General features: G+C 41.6%; 3 protein-coding genes across 3 annotated transcripts in view; 2 read left to right on the forward strand and 1 right to left on the reverse strand.

Annotated features, from left to right (window-relative positions):
* The first annotated feature begins 1,009 nt into the window (after window positions 1-1,009).
* taf7 (TAF7 RNA polymerase II, TATA box binding protein (TBP)-associated factor) lies at window positions 1,010-8,676 on the forward strand. Its single transcript, XM_068591156.1, has 13 exons — window positions 1,010-1,170; window positions 2,008-2,090; window positions 2,182-2,260; window positions 2,624-2,757; window positions 3,035-3,155; window positions 3,287-3,345; window positions 3,836-3,908; window positions 4,618-4,731; window positions 5,660-5,854; window positions 7,075-7,187; window positions 7,773-7,832; window positions 8,215-8,321; window positions 8,370-8,676. The coding sequence occupies exons 1-12, from the start codon at window positions 1,152-1,154 to the stop codon at window positions 8,257-8,259; spliced, it is 1,095 nt and encodes a 364-aa protein (XP_068447257.1). The 5' UTR covers window positions 1,010-1,151; the 3' UTR covers window positions 8,260-8,321; window positions 8,370-8,676.
* A 1,559-nt stretch (window positions 8,677-10,235) lies between these two features.
* On the forward strand, window positions 10,236-16,894 carry LOC137792908 (aryl-hydrocarbon-interacting protein-like 1). Its single transcript, XM_068588716.1, has 8 exons — window positions 10,236-10,334; window positions 11,394-11,573; window positions 11,931-12,119; window positions 12,755-12,931; window positions 13,495-13,636; window positions 15,388-16,010; window positions 16,669-16,810; window positions 16,854-16,894. The coding sequence occupies exons 1-8, from the start codon at window positions 10,239-10,241 to the stop codon at window positions 16,892-16,894; spliced, it is 1,590 nt and encodes a 529-aa protein (XP_068444817.1). The 5' UTR covers window positions 10,236-10,238.
* Window positions 16,895-18,407: 1,513 nt separating this feature from the next.
* Window positions 18,408-22,960, reverse strand: part of drp2 (dystrophin related protein 2) — a 68,992-nt gene continuing 64,439 nt past the window's right edge. Inside the window, exons 22-24 of the mRNA XM_068591276.1 lie at window positions 22,329-22,446; window positions 22,127-22,213; window positions 18,408-21,696 (exon numbers count right to left, since the gene is read on the reverse strand). Coding sequence (XP_068447377.1) covers window positions 21,677-21,696; window positions 22,127-22,213; window positions 22,329-22,446 — 225 coding nt within the window. The 3' untranslated portion in view covers window positions 18,408-21,676. The remainder of the gene's footprint in view (window positions 21,697-22,126; window positions 22,214-22,328; window positions 22,447-22,960) is intronic.

Consider the following 22,960-nt stretch of genomic DNA (forward strand, 5'->3'; position numbering starts at 1 on the left):
ATTATTTTGTCGTTTATCTTGGGACATTTCGGTAGCAGATGACAATAGTTAAAATGCCGACTCTTATTATGAAATCGCAATTTTTTTCATTCTCAAAAGGAAGTGAGATACATACATACAAACACACAGGTTATGCGTTTCTGTTATATTGTCCAATTTGCCTTTTTTGCGAGATAGCAATTTTGAGTTAAACCAAATTGAATGATATGAAGGCGTTTTTTAGATTACATATTTCTTTAATTTACAATATATAAAGCACAACTATTAAAAAACAGGTAATTATAATTCAAAATAAGTTGCAAAGTAAGTGATATTTAGTTGACTATCATCGAATTAAAAACATAATTTTCTGTATGTTTTTCCCCGTCAGAAAACAAAAAATATAGGTATTAGTGTGACGTTCATTTTTATCGGACATAATTGCATTTACGCCGTATTCATAACTGAACCTAAAATATATCCAGTCCTAAAACATTTTTTTTTGTAATATATACAGTATAACATTCATGGATTTGATAAAAGACGTAAAATAAGGTAAAAGTAGGTTCGCTAGTTCTCCAGTCAAACAGTAACACCAAAATACTTTACAGGTAAAGGCAGGTCGCGTAGTGCTCCACAGAGTCAGACAACATAGTGTCCAATAAAACATCACCAACATTAAAAAGTAAAGATGGAAGAGGGAAAAATGTTACAACCATGTCACAGATTTGCTCTTGTTTACATTATCTATAAAAGAAAGTATAAAGGGTTATTGTCCTGCAGTCTATGGGCTGAGCGCAGCCCACACTGGCGGTGTGCTATACCTACTGGTACTATATACATTTGTTTTATCTCCATGATTTGCCAAGCATTTGGCACATTGGCAAATTAGGTTACTAGACACTACAATTTTTTTTATAGATCTTCTGATTTTGCAAGTACAAAGCATGTGGAAAAAGTAAAACGAAACAGGGACATTCGAAATGTCCGAGGGGTACCTGAACGTATCAAGTGTCTATCTACAGTCACCATTGCCGTCGGCCATGCCAGTGAGCTTCGTGTAACGCTAGCTAGACAGTGTTGTTTCTTCATCTCAAACAACGTATCTCGGGGTTATTATTCTCGTTTACGGATATTGATGCACCTGCGCCGTCCAAATTACAAAAACGAAGATGACATCTAAAGTGAAAGGTACATTAAAAGCTTGTGCTATTAAATTAGCTACTAAGCTAACAATAGCTAACGCTAGTCCTGTTTTGTAAACACACTGCTTCTGCTAATGCAGTTTGATCAAATGAAATCCTTTTAATAAGAACATACACGATAATTGAGTTGCTTCAATATGTGAACAACAGTATTCACAACTCAATGTTTTCAACCTTTGCAGTTTTGTATCTGTGTACTCGTCTGTAGCATTATACACAAGTCGCTACACTAACGAACAGAAACGGTATAACTGGTTATTACCTAAGATGTATAATTCATTAGCTGTATTAACCAGTTTGCTCTAACATAAAGCTAATTGTATTATCACTTTATACGGTGTTGATCAAGCTAATCTTAATGAACTAGTTTTGGATCACACTTAATTTAACATTACACATTATGTATCAAACTAAATTAGTCTCTTATTATAATAATACTAGATACATTAAATATGTTCTAATGTTGACTGTTGTACATATAGGGATGGTTTTACTTTGACTACTTTATTATTTACGAGGAATAAAAAGTTAACCAAAAATAAAAATGCAATATTTCTGTACGTTATTTTATATTAACAGCTATGCAATGAACTGAATGTATTCCAAGAGGATGTTATGTAAAACAATATTTGTGCATGTAACAACGTAGAATATACATTTATGTAAAACAAGTAAAAAAATATACAATATGCTTTTAAAGCAGGATTTCTTATGTTATTTTAAAACAAACAAAGAAAGTACCTTCATTTTATTACGGAAACCAGCTGTATTGTGATGTTACGAATTATATATTTCACCCCTTGGTGTGTTTTCATTCTTGCAGGGAAGGTCGGGAAGGTCGGCTCAAAGAATAAGGAGGATGCTCCGTATGAGTTGGAGAGCCAGTTTATAATGAGGCTTCCTTCGGTGAGACATGCTGAAAAAATATTATTTGTAATACATTCAAATGTGACCGTTATTTGAAATTGATGTGGATTCATCTTTTTTTCTTACACAGGAGTACGCTTCAACAGTGAGAAGGATTGCCCAGTCAAGCAGTATGAACATTAAAGACAGACTCACCATTGAGTTGCACCGTAAGATGATTTATTAGTAGCCGGGTACTGTTTAAATGTCTGACCTGTATGACATCATTGACTTACCAATCATTATCATCATCATCTGAAAGCTGGTAACATTTTGAAATGTGGTTCAGCACTTGTAAAATGAAAATACTGTACAGTGAAACTAAGATTTTCTATATTTGTAATGTGTAATTAGGGATTCACTGATGTACTAGTAACTAATCTAAATTCATACAACTAAATAGTTCAAATAGTCTCAAACGATGTTTTGCACCTGTATTTGTACTCTCTGTTTTTTATTGTTCAGGCAATGGTTACTAATGTCTCACACCGACATGTCATGATAACCAATTATGTTATCCCTCTTTTTTATAGCGGATGGTCGTCATGGCATTGTAAGAGTAGACCGCGTCCCTTTGGCCTGTAAACTAGTGGATCTGCCCTGTATGATTGAGTCTCTAAAAACGGTGGACAAGAAGACATTTTACAAGACTGCTGATGTTTGCCAGGTAAAACACCACAGTGACACAACATGTAGGACATATGCCTCATAGGATCCACCTCTTGTTCAAGTATAGGATGACGTTTGTAAATAAAATAAAAACAGGTAGAGCAGCACAGAGGCATTAGAAATAGATGTAAATAAAAAATATTTTTTAGATTTTTAACATTTCAGTAGCATTTGAATCTTTGGTTGTGTGACGTCTTTTCTGGTTTGTTCTAATAACTACCTTAATTAGCAGAATTCAGAGTCATTTACAATTCATTTTTCCGTCCATGGGTCAGATGCTGGTATGTACACTAGATGGAGACCTTTACCCTCCTTTAGAGGAACCAACTGGAACTGACCCCAAGAGCAAGAAGAAGGACAAAGACAAAGACAAGAAATTTGTTTGGAACCATGGCAGTAAGTGGAAAATATCTACACACAATGCTGTCAGTGCTGAAAAGATAAATAAAAACCTGCATCAGCAATGCAGGAGCATAATTTTCCCTCCCCAGCTAATTGAGCCATTTTGACTTTGTTTTGGTCTCCAGTCACCTGCCCTCTGAAGAATACGCGCAAGAGAAGATTCCGGAAAACTGCGAAAAAAAAGGTTTTATCATTTTCATTTTGCCTTCAGCACTTCCTCCTCTTACCCATCCATCTCTTTAGCATTCCATCTGATGATCCATCTTTTTCCAAGACTCTCTTCCTACAAGACATTTACATTTCATAAAACAGAAACTGCGGTGAAAGTGAAAACTAAGATTTACATATATACAAAACCTTTTTGTCTTAGTTTGCCCAAAAGGCATTTGAAAAAGCAATTTCACTATTGCTTTGATCAAAGTGAAAGTGAGTGTGGTTGAGCACTAGACTTCTACTTTGTCTTTTGAATAAATCTTCCTGAAGGTGCACAGCCATATTGATTTTGCCCCTTCTGTTTTTAATCGCTAATGTGCTTCCTGGCATGCTGCCAGCTGGTGTGAGTGTGAGTGTGTGTGTGTGTGTGTCTGCGTGTGTGAGAGAGAGAGTGTGTGTGAGATGGAGGAAGAGAGATTCTGCTAACATTACTTGTAACCCAATCTCTTTTTCTCTCGCAGTACATTGAATCCCCTGATGTGGAAAAGGAGGTGAAGAGATTGCTGAGCACTGACGCTGACGCTGTCAATGTCCGTATCTTTTTAGACACAGCCGAATTCTGCATGTCCATTTTGCGATGCCTAAAAAGACAACCAAACAATTGTGAAGCCAAGCAAAACGGCACTGTTTATTCTCGTATGATAGTAAGCAACAGTGATGTTGAATCAAATGGAGATTTGTGTGAATGTGAAAACTAACTCTCTATCTATCTTAAGCTTTTAAGATAGATAGGTTTTACGTTTTATTATTTTTAATTGAGGACAACCATAACCTTGCTCCCATCCAATGTCCAAAATAGGTTGATGTGAGGGCCGAGCGGGTGTCCTGAGTCTTGCCAGGCTCACCTGACTTGACTCTGTCTAATGCCTTTGTGAGAGATGCACTTTGCAAGGAGGCCATTAGCGGTCTAATGAAACTCTAAACTTGCCTGACAGAATAAGAGCACAGCAGGGCCGCTGTGAGTGCCTGCGTGCTGTGTGTTAATTGAGATGGACTGTTCATTATCATTGCTTAGTTGCTCACAGAGAAGCTGGATTCTAATGATAGTTTTAGAGTTTGCATGCAGCAGCAGACATACACATAACACACCAATTAATGTTAAAGTTGAGGCAGCTCCTGTGGAACATCATTTGTTTTTTACCCTTCAAGTCTACTTCAAAGAAGAGTTTTTAAAGACCATGAGTCTTTTAATGTAGGACTTCTGAAATCGGAGGGGATGTTGACCTTAATACGTGATGATCAGGGTGGGAAATCATAGCAGAAGATGAGTCCAAGGAAGCAGATCAGCACGGCTCGCTGGCCAACCTGGACTCCTCGCCTGGTACCTCGGGACACAAGATGGGTCATGGGTCCTCTGGTAAGTGAAACATGGTTTTCATAAATTAATCATAACGAGTGCAGTATCGTGGAGTCAGAGTGCGTGCCGGTTCCTTCACTCAGTTAAAGCTGTAAACTGGCTGCTTATTTCTACTAAGTGATAAAACCTGATCGATACAGTATTTTTTATGGAAAATATACATTATCAATTGTTTAAGGTTTTGATGAGATAGATCCTCTTATATATACATATATATGTACATCCTTATTCAACATAATTTTTTTTTTTTTTTGACATAATCCGTTTAATTGGTAAAGCACTTCAAAGCAAGGTCTGTTTTTGTTATGGTTTCAGAATGTGCAGCTCCTTTTAAAATAGCACAGATTGCTCTTGCTATAGACCTGACTGTACAAATATTTCTTTGATACTCTCCTCACCTTGCCAAAGGTTGCAACGATTTCCTTCTTCATCTTCAACGTGCCTTGTCACTCTCAATGGCCTCTGCCTCAGTGGTCTGAAATGGAAATAGAGTGAACCCAAATATTAGTTACTCTTTGGCTTTAAGATTATCCTTCCCTCTAGATTCCCCAGAAGACCTTCTTGGCTCCAAAAAGCATAATTATTTATTACACTTCCACTTCATCGAGGGGTGTACACAAATACACAAATATTTCTTTACAAAAAAAGTGGTAGCACAGTATTGTATCAACACTTTAAGAACAGAATTTGAAAACTGATTAACGTCTTGCGATGGGTAACAAACAGCAATGTCGGAGTATAGTTGTTATTTACCTTTTCAGAGAGTCTGTTCACATTAATCTTACCTGGTTTATGCCATATGAGACAATATCCCTAACCTTCTCACGACTGTAGTCTCTGTGACCTAGATCAAATCCCACCAAGTGTTCCAGCTGTTTCCGTCTTTGTGTCCACGTTAATATCACTAATGTGCGTTCCACATGGCCAGCCCAACGAGACGAACTGAGGGAGATCTTCAACGACATCAGCAGCTCCAGTGAGGATGAGGAGGACGAAGGGGACCGGCACGAGGACGAGGACCTGAATATCATGGACACGGAGGATGATCTGGTCCGACAGCTCCAAGAGAAACTCAACGAGTCTGATTCTGCACAGCATGAAAGTGATAGAAACAACCAGATAGGTGAGTTCCACACAAATCAGATTTCCAAGTCTGAAAACAGTGGTGGAATATTGTAAATCCAACAGTTGAAACTATATGACCTTTTGATGTTTTACCATATTGCAGGAAGTGCGTATTTCTGTACATCTGTTGTAAACTGAAGCATGTGCACATTGTTCTATTGTTCTGGAAAGCGTGTGGTGTAACGAGGTGGAGGGAGGGAGTGCAGAACAAATCTTTCATGAATGCAACTTTGTGTGAATGCTGATTCGCTTGCAGTCTTTTCTGTCGTAACGGTCATGGACTAAGAATTTGCTTGCTGATTTCAGAACAGACTTGTTTGCTTGTAATAAATAGTCTGATATGAAATCTAATAATCCTCCTCAGATACTTGTCAAAGTGGAGATGGAAAAAAAACCCTTAGCCAGGTGTTAGTACTTGATCACAACTGAATTTTCTAGGTCAGACAGCACACACTCATGCGTAGCCGTACTTTCACTTCAGTGCACGTGCTGCGCTCGCCCACAGAGAGGCAAACACCAACAGCACTCCTCCTCAAATAACCCGTCTGACAGGTGTTGTGGCTCAGCGTGCAGCTCAGACAGCTGTCCAGCCTGACAGCTCAATGCTTCCTTATCTACATACATGGAGTTGTCCGTCAGCAACACCTCTGGTCAGCTCCACCGGAGCAGCCCAGCGGAGCCTTTCATGATGCGCTAGAGTCAGCCTCTGTCTGTTTCTGGCAGACCTGCAAAGTTGTGATAAATGGGTCTGCGAGGACTCCTCCCAGATAGATTTTGCATATCCGATGGCCTCTCTCAGAGGTTTGAGGGGCAGTTTGGAAGAAGCACAATTAGCTTGGAAGATAGTTGATGATGTATGGAGCTACAGGTTGTTGTTGTGAGGCACTATCACTTTGGCTGGATTTAATGAGAACCCTCTGTGGAGCCCGGAGCAGACTGATTTAGTTGTGTCTTTTAGTGCTTTGGCCTGCTGGCTTGCATCCTTTTAAATGGATTTGTTGTTCCCATTAACCGCAATTTGTCAACTGAATTGGAGGCATCCTTGTGGTTCAACAAGCATACACGGTGTATCTTCTTATCTTTATTGCTTTGTCAGTGAAGTGTTGCATTCAAATTATGTCACATCTTATGTCTACTCTTCTCTGCACAAGAAAGCTTAAGCAACTTGTTGTCTGAGTGACAGTAGTAACGCGCTAACCTCCTGCTGTTTCCCTGCAGTTATGGAATACCAGTTGCAGATCAATAGCGTCAAAACCAAGCTTCAGGACACCCGTGCCCGAAAGAAACAGCAGGAAGAACTCATCATGAAAGTGGAAAACCAGGCCCTCAAAGTAAGCAATGGACACACTCACACTGATCTTTTTTCTCACTTATTTAGAAACTAGGTCTGCATGTACAGCAACATAAACAAGCACATGCAGATGGGCATGGAGGAAGAAGTCTTCATGCAGCATAAGTTCTCTCAACAGTGATGTGAAAACATAAAAACAGCTTATTACACAGTGTTTTTTACATTGATTTTGTGTTTTTCAAGCCTTGAATAGTACATGTGTCCCATCAGCCCTCTAATATACAAGCATTCTATGTGATTAAAAAGTGGCATTAAAATGAATTATTTTGCCAAGCGCTCTTTGGTGGGGAGTGAAAATGAGCGGACACGGCCCTTTTTTACTTTGCCATTCAGAGCTCTCGTTGACCGTTGTTTTGGGACCGTCGAAGCCCAATCTCCAGTCGTTATTATCACAGTTGCAGGGAAAAGGTCAGCTGTCTGTGACTGGCATTCCAAGTGGCCTTTCTGTCAGAGAGGAGATGGTGACATGAGCAGCCCAGGCAGACACATTTAACGCCATCCCAATTTAATGAGGCTCAGCGTGTCAACTCGAACAAATCGTGTTTGTCTCTCTCTCTTCTCACAGAACCGCTTCCAAGCTTTGTTGGATGAGATTATCCAGCAGGAGGAGCGGGAGATGGAGCAGGTGAGAACTTTTTCCCTTCAAGCCAAGGACCAGTGCCTCGCTGTCAACTCTCTACAGCTTTCAGCACTTTACACAAATTTATCTTGTATGAATGTCAAATACCATGTTAGCAGATGGCATTGTACTTGCTGTCCTTTTGAGAGCCAACAATTTTCATGCCTGATGGCAAATTCAATCACGCAAAATTGAATTTGTCAGCAGCGGAGTCCTTTTTGCAGCTATGGCATAGTGGCCGCCGACTGTCTTTGCATTGTTGTTCGTATTGACAAATGAAGGCCGCGAATTAATGTGAAAAGACATGTTAATCATCATCCACTTACCCTCCAATTACACCCCGGGGCTGTCGGGCATCAATCACCACTTCTATGTTCTGCTCCAACAGCTGGCCTCCCTGCAGGAGCAGCTGGACTCACTGATAGAGAAGTGACCACCAGGGGGCAGCCTCATGTCATCTTCAGCCTCACATACACACACATGAAGAGGAGGAGGAGGAGGAGGAGGAGGAGGAGGAGGAGGAGGAGGAGGAGGAGGAGGAGAAGAGCCTTCGTCAAGGAAGGAAGGAAGGGGTGTTTATTTGCTGACTTGCTGTGTCATTTTGTTTCAGTTCATCATTTCCATACAATACGCATACAGCAAATTGATTTATGTATTAAAAGTCAATGTTTTTTTATTAAGTTGAATAAATGTGTTTATTACTGTATGATTGTTTATGAAGTATTTGATTGGCTTCAGCTGTGGATACTTTAGCTTGGCATTGTAAGTGCATGTAGTCTTGGTCAACTCAGTTTGTGTATTTCACAACCCCGTATGAAAGAAACTGCAGTAATACACAGATGTCAAAGAATTGGAAACTGTCATTATTTTTGCATTTGGGCAGATTGATGTTGGTCGTAAAAAAAAATATTTTTTCTGTAGGTGTCCATTTCTATTGACATTTCCTCAAAATGATAAACACAGAAAAACAGAAGTCACAACATCTTTAACGTAATGGAGTATATGGACGCTATTTTAGTTGCTATGGAGATATATATATATATAAATATATATATATATATATATATATATATATATATATATATATATATATATATATATATATGATATTTTTAGCCTCTCTCACCTGCCTTGCTAGACTAGGAGGAGGGTACAGGTTGAATTAATAAATGAGCAGCAGGAAGATGCGTCGTCTCAAAGCTGGACATACGTGGTTGTCAGAGGACGGTGACTTTACAAACATGATGCTCGTATAGAATATGTCGCATTGCTGTAAATTACAGTATATAAAGGAGTCACGTCGTGCGACCTTAAACATCAACAACATCCATAAAATGGAACATATACATTACAGCAGCAGTAATAATAAAAAACGTAATATATAATAGTAAAACACTGACATAGAACATTTGACTGTACTATGACTACTTTTACTTTATTTACTTTTAGTGCATTTTGCTGACAATACTTGCATACTTTTTTACTTTACTAAGGTATGTAATGAAATACTTTTACCTGTAGTGGAGTATTTTCACACTGAGGTATTTTACTCAAGTAAAAGCTTTTAACCAATCACTTTCAACCAATCAGAAGACAGCTTACTAAAGTCAGAATTGGTCCTAATTAAGCATACTGCAATGCAACTATTGAGCAGCTTAACTTGGCAACTCAAATAAATGTGTATTTTGTTTGTGTAGATAAAAGAGGTTATTACAAAAAGTGCTGCCCGTTCAAATTAGAGCTGAGATGATAAGTCGATTTATTGATTAGTTGACCAGCAGAACACTAATAGATGACTATTTTTATAATCTATTATTTGCTTGTGTAACTTTTCAAGCAAAAAAGCCCAAAATAAACTGTTTCCAGATTTTCCAAAGAGAGGATTTGCTGCTTTTCTTTGTCTTATGTGACCAGAAATGGACTGAACATCTTGACATTTTATGGAGGCATCTATTAATTGAGAAAGTAATAGGTATATTCATCAATAATTAAAATAAGTGTGAGTCCCAGCCCTAGCTCAAATTTAAGTAGTGTTACTTCCTGTCCACTCTCCTGTTTGACGTAAAGGTCTCCCACCATGACCGAACGGCTGCGTCACTAACCCGTCAGATCACCTTCCAGAATGATCTTAACTTGTTCGAGACTGATCTAGGCTTTTCTTGTGGGCCCGGTGGTCATCCCTGCATCTCCTCCGCCTTTCTGCAGGGATTGCCCACCAATCACAAGGGTAGGCAAGAGATTAGCTCCCCAGATTAAAGTGTGCACCTCCAAACCCTACCTAATCCTACCATCTGTCAGAGAGCAGCTAACCAGCCAAGACTCTCTCTCCACTGCGCTAATTAAAAAGCCAGAAGAACACAGACCCCGAGAGGAAACAGCAAATCTCCAAAACACACTTTTTCTGTCGAGACGATGGAGGAGACGTACCTTCTCAACCATGTGGGAGTCAGGAAGAAGATTCTGGCAGGAGGCACAGGACCGCTGCCACACTTTGCACCTGGGACAAAGGTAGCATTCAGAGTTATTCTAAATAATGCTAAATTCAAACGAGGCAGGATAGGGAAGTTGTCCTTGTGTGGTTGCCATTGTGATGTATTAATATTCATCGTCTATTTTTAACCATATGTTGCATTGCCCACTTCAATTAGATTCTCTTGAATTATTCATGAAGTGAGGGAATTTATTCTGTATTTGGCTCTTACACACAGAGCAAACATTTGGTCAACCAAATTGCAACATGTTTTTGGCACAGTGTCTGAGTTTCTGTTCATCACTGATCCGCTGGTTGCCGACTTTTTCCCCTCCTTGTCAGATCCAGCCATATGGCACCAAGCCTGGACACTGTGACAAACATTTTCCATGACAAGGCCAGCATGAATTTACCTGTGTGTGTGTGTGAGTGTGTGTGTGCGTGTGCGTGAGCGCATGTGCACGTATGTGCGCGTGCGTGTGTGTGTGCTCCCTCAGTGAGGTGATTCCGAGTTGCTCACACAGTTATCATACCATTATACACAATCTGTCAAGCTATAAATAGAAGGTTGCATGAAGCCAACCTCATTTTACAGACTGTTGCTGAAGGCTTTGTAAGTCTTCCACATGCACACAAGCAGATGGAACATCATGAAAACCAGCATGTAGGTATTACATAAGAAGTGTAGGACATGTATGACAGCATTCAGTCAAATACATTTTTTAAAATAACTTAATATAATTAAGCTTAAGAAAAACAGGAAATTGTCAACAATGTTAATCGCCAATTTGGTTCTCACGTCTGTTTTGTTCTATGAGATGTACAAAACAAGGCCAGAAGGAGCAATATGAACATGTGTATATGAACATGTGTATACATAAATTATTCATTGTCTGAAAATCAACCTTCAGAAGATTCTTTAATACTAAAACTTGATTTGTTATAAAGGTTAAAGAAACAACGTATATATAGCCAAACTGTTCACTACTTTTATATTTTTTTTAGTATTTGTTTAAGTATATTTTGTTGATGAATGGTTTAATTTTTTTTTCCACTCTAAAACTCTTTCTATCCCGTGCTCTCTCTTTCCATCCAAGCTGGTTTTCCATTTCCAGACGCTGCTGGACAACTTTGAACGGACGGTCGTTGATGACAGTCGACTGGCTGGCAGACCGGCCGAGATCTTTTTTGGAAAGATGTTTAAGATGGAAGTCTGGGAGAACCTGCTGGCGTCCATGAGGGTCGGAGAGGTGGCTGAGTTCTGGTGTGATGCCATTGTGAGTTGAACTACACACTTTACACACAGATATTCGGCCCCTACGAGAGGTCCTAATGAGTGTTCATGAGCGAGGAAGAGAAGCCTTTGCTCTTCATTATGATTCACACAAATCAACCTTCTGAAGCCTCCTACATGTTTAGTATTATAAACACAACAGAGCAATCTTAGCAACGTCTAGTGCTTTTCCTTCTGGAGAAAAATGTCATTTGCGAGTTAAATTGTAGCCATTTTTCTTGTGTTTTCCTTCAAGGACTGATTGGCGCTGGCATGCAGCATCAGGGGGTTAGCATGATTAAGTCCTTCTATGTCTTGTTGCAGACCCGTTTAGGTTTTTGTTGATGAGTTAATTTTGCAGCACACAGGCTTGTACCCCATCGTGTCCAAGGGAATGAGGCTAATCGCTCAAGGGAAAGACCCACTGGAGGGCCAGAGACACATGTGCGGCATGGGAAACATGTTCCACTATCACTCCACTGGTTTCCCAGAGCTGGATGAGCTAATGAGAACTCCTCAACCACTTATATTCATCATGGAGCTGTTGCAGGTAAGCACCAGTGGAAAAAACTCTGGATGTAACACTGATTAGCGAAAAAAAAGATGAGAACAATTATATAGAACAATTTGATCTTTTCTCAGATGTCAGCATCTGTAAAGATAAGCACATGACGTATACCTATTCAAGCCAATCCCTTTCAGGAAGTGAGACACTCTTACAAACGTTTTGTGATCTTCACTGACAGAAATGTGAAGTTCCGCTCTACCTAAAATATTCAGTTTTGCAATGATATTTCACCCAGAACAAGCTAGAAACTCACGAGGGAGGCCAGTAGCAGCAGCAAATTAACATCATATCAATTTCAGATAGTTCCCCATTGTTTTTCCGTCAAATTGACAACTCTTTCAATCTCAGTGTTGGACGATGTACTACTTTCCTTGAGTGGAAGCAACAATTGTAAAAATACTCAGTTACAACTTTGAATATATCATGTTTTATCATAAGTAACTTTAGCACTTTAAATTGAAATAAAGAAGGTTAAAAAATTAAAGAGGTACTTACTTTCTTTCCACCACGGCTATTCTCTGTACCTGTTCATTTAATTGTGCTTCCATCAGTGGAGCTTTTCTCCCGTTGACTATTTTTGGCGTATTGTGTTTTCCTCCTGCCCCTGCGTCTTCCAGGTGGGAGACCCCATGTCCTACCAAAGAGAGTCGTGGATGATGGAAAAGGATGAGAAGCTGCAGACAGTGCCAATCCTGCACATGCAGGGCAATTTGTTGGTCAAGCAGAGCAAGTACAGAGAGGCTGCCAGCAAGTACAAAGAGGCCGTCCTGCTGCTGAAAACAGTCCAGTCCAGAGTGAGTGACGGCTTGAGGAAGAAAGATGGGATGGAGGGTGCAAAATGAGTGATGTTCAGGCTTGTTAATATTGAGGTTTCCTCAGGATTTTAGGTTTTTGGGACATGCAATTCCTGCTCTTTTCCAGTGGGAGATTCCTGTTTTCCTCTGCTTCGATGCATCCCTGATTACAGGCAGTGGTGGGGTTTGATGGCTGGCAAAGGAAAGAGGAAAGAAGCGCAGTGGAGCACTGTCGAAGATGAGAGGAGGATATAAAGATGGGAAAATAATGGAGGGAGAGTTATGTATGAGATATTTTAATAAGAGAGTGTTGAGCGTGAGGAGGATTTTTGGCAACTTTAAACATATTCACAAGTGTGATGTTGGAGACTTTCCGATAGTTGGCCTGTGTACAGGTTTGAGCTAGTAAAGCTTTTGGGCATCCTTCACTGTCCCAATGTCATGTCATGTTTGAGTCTGTGTGAAAATATTCAAACCTACAGCATTCAAATATATTATTAAAATATGTGAAGAAGTTGCCAACAAACACAGCTGATTATGCTCTTGTTCCTCCCTCTGTGTAGGAGATGCCGGGTGATATAGACTACATTAATTTAGGTCGAATGATCATCCCTCTGGAGTTGAACTACTGCCAGTGTATGTTGGAGCTGGAGGAGTATTATGACGTTATAGAGCACACCACCGAGCTGCTGGAGAAACACAAAGGTACACGCCTGGTTGGAGTCTGCTCATTTATTCTGAGTACGAACTAATCCTCAGTTTGACACTGAAACACATTTTTTATTTACCATTTCCAAGGAGAGTTGATTGTGTCTGTCTAACCCATAACGTATTGCTTGTACAGACTAAATAAACAACAGATACCGTGTTAATTATTGAGCTTTTTTTCTATACTAATCTAAGTGTCTCTTGGCACTAAAGCCCTCATTAAGACATGTTAAATTCCTTATACTAAGCTAACTATAACATCTCGTGGCTTTAGAATTACAAATATGAGACTAACTCATAGCAAAAAATACGTAAATAATAATAACTTTCTAAAATGTCCAAGTATTCTTTGTAACGATGTACATGAACAGCTGCTTATTGGTGAGAAAATGAACGCTACAATGGTTACAGTCCCTGGATAGAGACTTAAACAATAATTAAAACATGATATAAAAAGCTGACAGGGTGGGTCTGCGCCTGTGCTGGCCCATTTTAGTGACGGTTGCATGTTGCGGCTGTGTATTCATTGAGAGTGTAGGAGAGCTGTGGCTGACATTACAAAGGGCTTTACAGTTGGAGCAGCCCTGGGCATTGTACTGTCATACCCATGGCTACTCATATAATCCTAGAGGAGCTTGCATGCTGGCACTGTCTCCACTTCAAAGCCTTATGAATTATGCCCCTCACCCAGAGACAGGATCCACTGAGGCAGCCTTTATTTTACCCTCTGTCCCTCAGCCCAGATTCACAATTTTATATTTGTCTTTGTGTGTGTGTGTGTGTGTGTGTGTGTGTGTGTGTGTGTGTGTGTGTGTGTGGCAGGAGGAAGTATACAGTCATGAATGTGTGTGACGCTGTGATGTTTGTGCTTGAGCTTGTGTGACAGGAGGAGGAGGGGTGTGTACTAGTTTAAGGTTGATGAGGTTATGGGCAGGAGTTCCTGCGCTCCACTGGCCCAGTAATAGCTATCGTCACGAGGCTGCAGCCCTCTTCATTGAGCTTTTAAGAATGATTCTTCCTATTCTTCCTTCACCTTTCTCTTCTTCTCCTTGTCTCCTTTTTCAATGTCTTTAGTTTCCCCTTTCCAATCCTTTTCTACCTGTAGTTGTCCCCCCTGTCATCAAACTCGTGGTGTCTGTATCAGGTAAAGTCAGCCATCCTACTGCTGTTTCATCCCTTCAGCTCAGTTGTTCTTTAGAAAAGCGCCCAATGGTGGCTCGCTGCAGTCTCGGCTACTGCCAGAGGCAACAAAGAAATCTGTTTAAATGTTGGCTGAATGAAGATTTAGCGTGGAGGGAAATTAAATGCAGAGAAAGAGAGAAACTGAGCTATCCGTGAAAATCTAACCCAGCACATGAACCTATTCTGCTGCAACAGAGGACTTACAGTGTGGATGTGTGAGAAATGTTTAAAAAGACTAGTATAACACTTTGGGAAATGTACTTTTACTTCATATTAAACAGATAGATACCAGAGTGGAATACATTCCCAATTTAAAGCAAGCACAATGTCAAACTTTTTGTTTTAGACATAAGGTTTGAGTGAGGGAATAAATAAATGCAGCATGTGTGCATTTTTGTTTTGTTTTTTTGTTTTGCAAAGTCTGGGCTGCTGAGAAATACACACACTGACAGTACACATGGTCCGAATATGTCTTACATCGCTACAGCAGGTTTATTATTCAATATTTCAAGATTAGGGCAACAACTTTCTCATATATATCCACATTTCTTGTTTTATTATTTCAGACTGCGTGAAGGGCTACTACAAGAGAGCCAAAGCCCACGCTGCCGTGTGGAATGAAAAGGAAGCCCGGAGAGACTTCAACATGGTGGCCCACCTGGACATCACTCTGGCGTCTCTTATTGGCCGAGAGCTGAAGGCCCTGTCAGACAGCATGAAGGAGAAGTACTGGGAGGAGAAGGAGCAATACTGGAACAAGCTGGAGACAAAGGAGAACAACAATAAAGAGGAGGGACGTGATAAGGATGAGGAAGAAGAAGAGGAGGAGGAAGACAATGGAAAACAAAAAGACAGTAAAAGTGTGATTACAGAGAGTGAAGATGAAGTGGGGGAAGAAAAAGGTAAAGCACTATCTCCATCCATCCTTTGTGCTGAAGGTCATAAAGAGGAACCCGGGGGAAATAAGGTGACACCAACTGAAGGAAACGATAACGAAGAGGAAGCGAGCGCTTCTGAGATCAATCCAAACACTGCCACGGAAACAGAGGGGAAGGACTGGCAGCAGATGTTACGACTGGTCATGTTGCTGCAGAAAGAAGGAAACTTCCTCATTAAAGAAAATCAATTTCTAGAGGCTTCTGAAAAGTTCACGGAGGCCATAAACTATGTGGACACCCTTCAGAATATGGTTAGTGTGATTGATTACATAGGGAAGTGTAATAATCTTGTATTTTCTGGTAAAATGAAATATAAGATAAAAAACCTTTTCAATGATCATCCAGGTGGACGTCAGGATTGATGCTGATGTATTAATAGTCCACTCCATTCAGCGTGATGAAAGGATTGCATGTGCCAGAAAGTAGTCCTACAAAAGGATCGTGGCTCATAAAGTATAATCATCTGTCATTGTTTCTTTTACTGAAAAACAGCTGTGGCATTGTAGCTAGCAAAGTGAGAGCAGAGAAAAGCGCGCTAAATATATCAGCACAGAGATATCACTGTGACAGCGTTCGCCTGTGCTTCTTTTCTCCCTCACTCCTGCCACGCCTCGCTGTCGAAGTTCCCTCGTCCTCTTTTACACAAAACAAACTCCCTCCGCTCGTCAACCCACCCTCTTTCCTCCTCATTTCTCCTAATCTTACAATTCTCTACACTACCGTGTCCCTGTCCTTGTCTTCATCATTCCTCCCTTATCTCTTCTGTCGTTCCTGCTGTCACACTCTTGCATCCCGGTTTCATCTTTTCAACATTTCCTCCGCCATCTATCACCACCACCTCCTCCTTCTCCTCCACCCTCGACAGCCAATCGACTACCACCCACCGTGTCCTCTCTTTGTGCTCATCAGGTGGATCAACCAGGCGAGGACTGGGACTCGTTAGAGAAAGTGCGTCTTCCACTGACTCTCAACCTCAGCCAGTGTATGCTGGAGCTCAAACAACACCAGCAAGTGGTGGAGCTCAACAACAAGCTGCTGAAGAAACATGAAGGTAATATGTGTTAGTGAGAAGTTGAGAGTTTGAGGCAATGGAGGAAACAAAAAGATGTATTTTGATAAAGAAATAGGTACATGACTATATATAAACATGCTCTTTTTTCTGTTATTTTTTTCTTCTTCCACATTTTTTCGGTTTAAAAATATTAAGCTCTGTTTCTAGTACAAATGCCTGGCCCTCAGCCTTCACGTTGCAACAATCCTTTATCTCTCTGTTTAGCAGGGAAGGAAGAAACCAAACATTCACAACCACATTGTTGAGTCTCTCTTTCGTTCCCCCGGCACCCACCCATGGACATCACAGTCAAAAATGAATTCATTGTTTGCTTTGTTTCTGCTATGACTGAATTATTTATAGTTGAGGCTGATGTGAAATGGTTGTTCTTATGCTTTCCTTTTCCCTTCATTTACTTTTCTCCAACTTTTGCCTTCTACTTTTCTGTCTCCTGTCTCACCACTGGTGTGCAGTGCAGTTTTTCATATTTTTTTTTTCTATCTTGCAGCTGTGTTTCTTCTCCTGTGACCTCATGAGGTCTTCACATGTACATGTTTCAGCCATTTATAAGCTTATATTTTCTTCTCCCTTAGGTAACTTTAAGGCGGTGTACCAACGAGCAAAAGCACACGCTGCTTTGTGCAACAAGGATGAAGCCCGGAGGGACTTTGATATGGTGGAGAAATTGGACCCAATGTTCAAGCCCTTTGTCCGCCAGGAACTGAAAAAGCTGGGTGAGAGGGTACGCGTCATGCACATCTGCCAGAACAAGACGTACAAGGAGACAACACAGGAGAAGTGGGGGCCTGGTGGGAACAAGGCAAAGAGTGCAGCAAGAAAGAAAAACGTCAAATGTGCACAGAAAGCAACTAAAGAAAATACTGAAGTATATAAGAAGACAGAAGACAATAAGATAGAAGACGAGGAAAGCTCAGAGAAACCCGCCCCTGCTGAGACCGAGGGAGTGGATGACGCAGACACACAGAAAGATCCAGATGTGGAAGCAGAGCAGAGTAATAAAGAGCTAGAGAGTGAGAGAGCAGAGGGAGAGGGGTTAGATAATGAAAATGTAAAGAGTGTCATGGTTCATGAGGATGGGCAGGACGCACCAGATAATCAAGCGACACATAAAGATAGCGATCCCGCACCCAGCAGCACAGGCAAAGATAATGTAGAGAGCAAGACATCAGCGCAGGATAAGGTCAGAAAAAAGGTCAAGTGCCAATCAGGTGCTGCACCGGGCCCAAGCACAAGCCAAGAGAACAAAGCCACCTGTGATAAGGCAGGACATGGTGGCACTCAATCAGAATAGACCAATGGGATGCAATTGTTTTGAGCAGGATCAAAGGTCCATAGGGGGAAATAAATAGACCTTAAACTAACAGCAATATAGATGCAGAAAGTGTGCATGACAGCATGAAAGACAAGTGATAAACGGCTAAGCCTCAAGTCTCAACAGGAAATATTGATTCTGCCACATACAAATCCAAACATAAATACAAGGGGAAACATGTATATAAACATGGCGCCATTCTGAGTGAAGTTTCATTGTTCAGTTCTCAAAGGGACAATGCACTCAGACAAGGAGTTTGCCAAATACAAAGTTTTTATTTCTGTACACAAAGAGTAAAAAGCAGCCAGTAACCCACTTGTTATTACAATAAAAAGCCTTTCTTCAGAAAACTTTTCATACAGATTAAAAACTCCAGAGAAAAGACAGCAACAAGTGTTTGAGCGCTGGACATTAACAGAAAATCAAAACCATTAAAACAATAAACATTTGAATGGTTAATGAGGTATATTAATGGTGATCATAACAAAAAAACAACTCAGTTCACCAATAATGTATGAGTGCATGTATACATGTATTAGTGTTATCAACACCTTGTTTGAGGTTAGATGATTCATCGTCATGTGAGAGGTGACACAGAAGCGTAGATGCGTGATAGCAGACATGTGGTGAAACCAAGAGAGGGGAGTAATGAGCGTTAGCGTGGTGGCTACATGCAGTAGCAGAAGTCTGGAGAGACACGGCGGTGTCCTCTGGGGTGACTCTCGCCTCTGTGGAGGGCCTGTTTCTTCAATCACAGAGCTTCAGTCACACCACAGGGAGCAGGTTCTGTTTCAGCGGGTGCAGGGAATATAGGGCGCCACTACCAGTATAGAAATTAGTGCATGGATCAGACGATCACACAGTGAAAGAGAGATGACTCTTCTGCAGCTGGATGACCGTCGACGCTGGTGTCAAAGAGCAGCGGAGTGAAAACGCGGGGGCAAACTGTGTCATTTCACCGCCTGGTGTATTTATCTCAACCTGCCTCCTCTATATTGCCTTTAAATAAACAGGACCAGTGTTGACAGGCAGCCCCATGGGGAGTTCCTCTGCTTCTTTTTCACACTCTGTCACTGTTACATCATTCTGTTGATCCACATACGCATATGGAGTTAACTGTGATCGTCAATGTGTAATGAGATGTGTGAATACCAATAAATTGCTTGTCATGGCTTTTATTTGTTCACCCACGAGCCAAGTTGCTCCTCTTTGTTCCCGACTTCTGAGAGTTTCACCAGAGAACAATCTTCAGTGACGCTGGAGATGGATTCAACTGATGCTAATGACGATCTTCAGCAGCTAAACAGCAACAGGATTCAATGGAGGTGGAAGTGAACAAGAGAAGAGTGCTCTCTATCGCTTCCCTTAAGGCTATTAGTATTTGTATTATGAGCGGCGCATCACCTTTCCAACTCGCAAACCTGTGGAACCGCGTCCTTGGGGACAGTTCCCTAGCAACAGTATCAAAACTAACAGGCAGCAAGTGCTGAGGAGGAAGCTGTGTAAAATATGAGCGCCGGGCGCCTGCAGGGCGAGCCTGTAATGAATGCAGCACATGGGTTTGAAACTTGTGAGTGAGGTCAGAGTGTCATTTAAGGTCTGAGATGAATTTCTAATCCCTCTGTTTTCTGTGGGAATGAGGCGGTATGATTTGCTGAGAAGCACAAAGCCTGCTTGTTTCAGGCATCCAGCTTCTGGAGATTTCGCAGTGGCAGGACCATCAAAGTGGATCCCTCCCACCAGCCCTGTAGCAATCGATGGATTGTTTTTTCATTCCACCTTTTCACTCTCATTTCTCAGATCTTGACTCCTTCCAAGTACCCATAGCGTCACGGGTTCAATCATAAAAGCCCTATGTAACTGTTTTCGACGTATGGATGCACACTTTTCCATTGCTCCTGTTCCGGTTCCAGTTAGTAACAGTGTCACATAAACTCACACTCCTGATGCAATCGCCTTCCCTGAATGTAAAAACACGATGAAAAAAGAAGTCCAGAGAGACAAACTCTGTTTTTCAAAGGGACTCAGTTTGGTTTTAAGGCATTGGATGACTCTGCTGTGTCTGAGACAGAACGCACCCTACAACCCTGATACAATGAGGGCAATGATATATCAACCACTCGCCTTTTTGTACGTCTAAAAGCAATTAAGCGTTAGAAACGGACAATTAGGGATGTTGAATCAATAGCTTGTGTTCTATTCAAATCTATTTGGAGAAGAGGGCGATCTGTATGATGTCTATATAGGACCTTGGTCTGGGGGTGAGCCTTGTTCCCCCAGCAGCGTCTGGAATTGGCCTCGCAGAGAGAGAAAGAAAGCTTCAGCCTTGCAGTGCCATCGCCTGGAGCTCCTTCCTTCTCTTTCTTCGCACACAGCAGGAGAAGATCCCAGAGTCGACGCCCGCATGCTGATATTTATCGGCAGACATTTCCCTTTAACAAAAGCCAGTTTCAGCCACAACACAAATTGCCTCAAAACTGAGAACGTGCCTAAATCCCTCGAGCCAAAGAGATTAAATGGATCTCCATTTTCATGGATATGTCTGTATTTTTAGTGATGCAGCATGGCACATGTTATTGATCATGCAGGGAGCCATTTATACGCACAATGAGGAAAGCGTGCATTTTAACCAGGGAGTGTAGATGTAGCAGCGTGTGTGTGTGTGTGTGTATGTGTGTGTGTGTGTGTGTGTGTGTGTGTGCATGTACAGTGAGTGCAAGAGGCTCTGTATGAGCGTAAAGGACTCACTTAAGAGAAGGGAGCAATGCGAGCGACAAGCAGTTTGAGAGGATTAGAGGAACACAGTGTGTGCATACAGAGGCGCTGTGCTAGCGGGCACTTTGGCTGTCTTAAATAAATCATGGATTTAACTGATGATGTGTCTTTCTCACAAAGTAAATAAGCTCGTCGTGGGTGCTGTCAACTCCCTGACAATCTGCACCGCACAACCACATGAATTGCAGTCAGCCCAGCCCTGATCTGATCTAGTTTACTCGAGCGAGCTTTGACGTGCCACCTCCTTTCACAAAACAAAAATAACAACCATGATCAAAAAAAAAAAACACCGACGATACAGGCAATCTGACAAAACAAGGGGATATTCTCCTTATTCCTTTTTTCTTGTTTTTTTTTTAAAGTTCTCCTTAAGGAAAGTCCAATTTGTGCTGTGGACATATATAACTTCCCACCTTCTATCAACTACACAGGTACTGGTAAGCACAGTGTCTTGGCTGGGCATGTTCCTTTACTTTAGTCTCTCCCTGACCTGCTGCTAATGTTAGTTTCCTTTGGCTCATCAGCATGGTGTCACTCAAGTGATGAGGCCTGGCCAAACGGACATCAGCGTGAGCCTTTAGCAGTTTGCATGAGAAGGCTTTTAGTGCACAGATTCCAGTAGAGGGTTAGCTCTGGGTATCATAGCTGCTGCAGTGGTCACAGGGCCGGCTGTACTGTGGCCCGACCTCAGCCGTATGGAGCTCCTCCCTCTGCCATCAGGCTTCCTTTCAGGCTTTCACTCCAGGCCCACCCGGGGGTTAGATGTGTGAGGTGGTGCCTGAAATTAGGAAAGAGAAGAGAGTCAGCGAGAAGGAAAAAAAAAGCTTTTATAATTTCAGTAATGCATGCACAAAGCTGAGCAAATGTTATTGGTTATAACTGAGGAGGCTATAATTATGATAATCCCTTTCTTTGTTCAAGCTACAAGCGTTGGACTGCCCAGCAAATTGTGTTTGAAATGTAAAGGGACGGTTTGCAAAGTGTGTGACAGTGACGCTGTCTTCCTCTGTGCTGCTGTGTCTCTTTATCGTACTCCTCCTCCCTGCCAGTTAATCTCCCCGCCCCGCCCCCGACTATCGACCCACAGCAGTATATATTTGCTCTCCTCTCCATCTCTCACTCTCCCGCGGGTGATGGAGGAGCAAAGAGTTGGTCTCTGAAGCGCGGGGTGCTGCTGCTGCGCTCCGTGCTGCTGTAGCAGAACTCACCCGGTTCTGAAGGGAAGACGTTTCTGAGCTGCTCGATGACTTCCTGGAGCTGCAGCACCGTATCCTGTTCGTGCTCCATATCATCTCCTAACACACACAAACACACACACACACACACACACACACACAGAAGGTTACACCTCTATGAATGGTTAGGCGGGGGATGGTTTCACATTCAATGTGTCAAGCCCACTTGGCTGACCTGCTGCTTCGGTGTCGGTGGTCTCTCTGCTGGCCGGCTCCCCGTGACGACCCCCTCCAGAGACAGGAGAAGACAGGGTTGACGGCTCTGATCCGTTGGCTTCCGAGTCATCTTTGGGCTGTTTTACGGAGACACTGATTAACATCAAACCAAAGGTTCGCTCATATCCATCAGCTGCAGAGACATAGTTCCTTCTACGTACAAATTAATTTGATTGTTTGTGGCGCTCAGCTCGCAGCTCTCCACTGGCATCCCTGAGCAGAATTGTAGAAAATGCCTGACAGCTGTTATACAAAACCACCACGTTACTGTGATTTGTGCTTTGACTTTAAAAGATAGGGAATTGCACTGCACACATGAGCATTGCAGACAGACGAGGGGGGAAATCTCAAATCTTAATCAAAGATGTATATTGTAACTCAGTTGTATTCTCAAACATCACATATATGCAACCCACCATCTTTTTGTATTGTTTTAGCAACACTGCGGCAATACTCAGGAGGTGAGTAAGTTTAGTAGTTGCAGTGAAATCTTCAGAGATTAGGAGGAATTCATACATAAACTTACATGGACTACAAAGGCAGAATTTACTGATTGTATTGCAGAAATGAAACTGTGATCTTGTCCCAGGA

This window comes from Clinocottus analis, unplaced genomic scaffold, assembly GCF_023055335.1.
Source record: "Clinocottus analis isolate CAN_PGR_092001 unplaced genomic scaffold, fCliAna1.0.p SCAF_10, whole genome shotgun sequence".
NCBI classification, from domain to species: domain Eukaryota; kingdom Metazoa; phylum Chordata; class Actinopteri; order Perciformes; family Cottidae; genus Clinocottus; species Clinocottus analis.

Coding starts and splice junctions, on each gene's coding strand:
- LOC137792908 (XM_068588716.1), top strand. CDS start 10,239: ATGGAGGAGACGTACCTTCTCAACCATGTGGGAGTCAGGAAGAAGATT. Junction 12,120..12,754: donor TCATCATGGAGCTGTTGCAG/GTAAGCACCAGT, acceptor TGCGTCTTCCAG/GTGGGAGACCCCATGTCCTA. Junction 16,811..16,853: donor GCTGCTGAAGAAACATGAAG/GTAATATGTGTT, acceptor GAGGCAATGGAG/GAAACAAAAAGATGTATTTT.
- taf7 (XM_068591156.1), top strand. Junction 3,909..4,617: donor CGCTGACGCTGTCAATGTCC/GTATCTTTTTAG, acceptor CGTGATGATCAG/GGTGGGAAATCATAGCAGAA. Junction 5,855..7,074: donor TGATAGAAACAACCAGATAG/GTGAGTTCCACA, acceptor GTTTCCCTGCAG/TTATGGAATACCAGTTGCAG.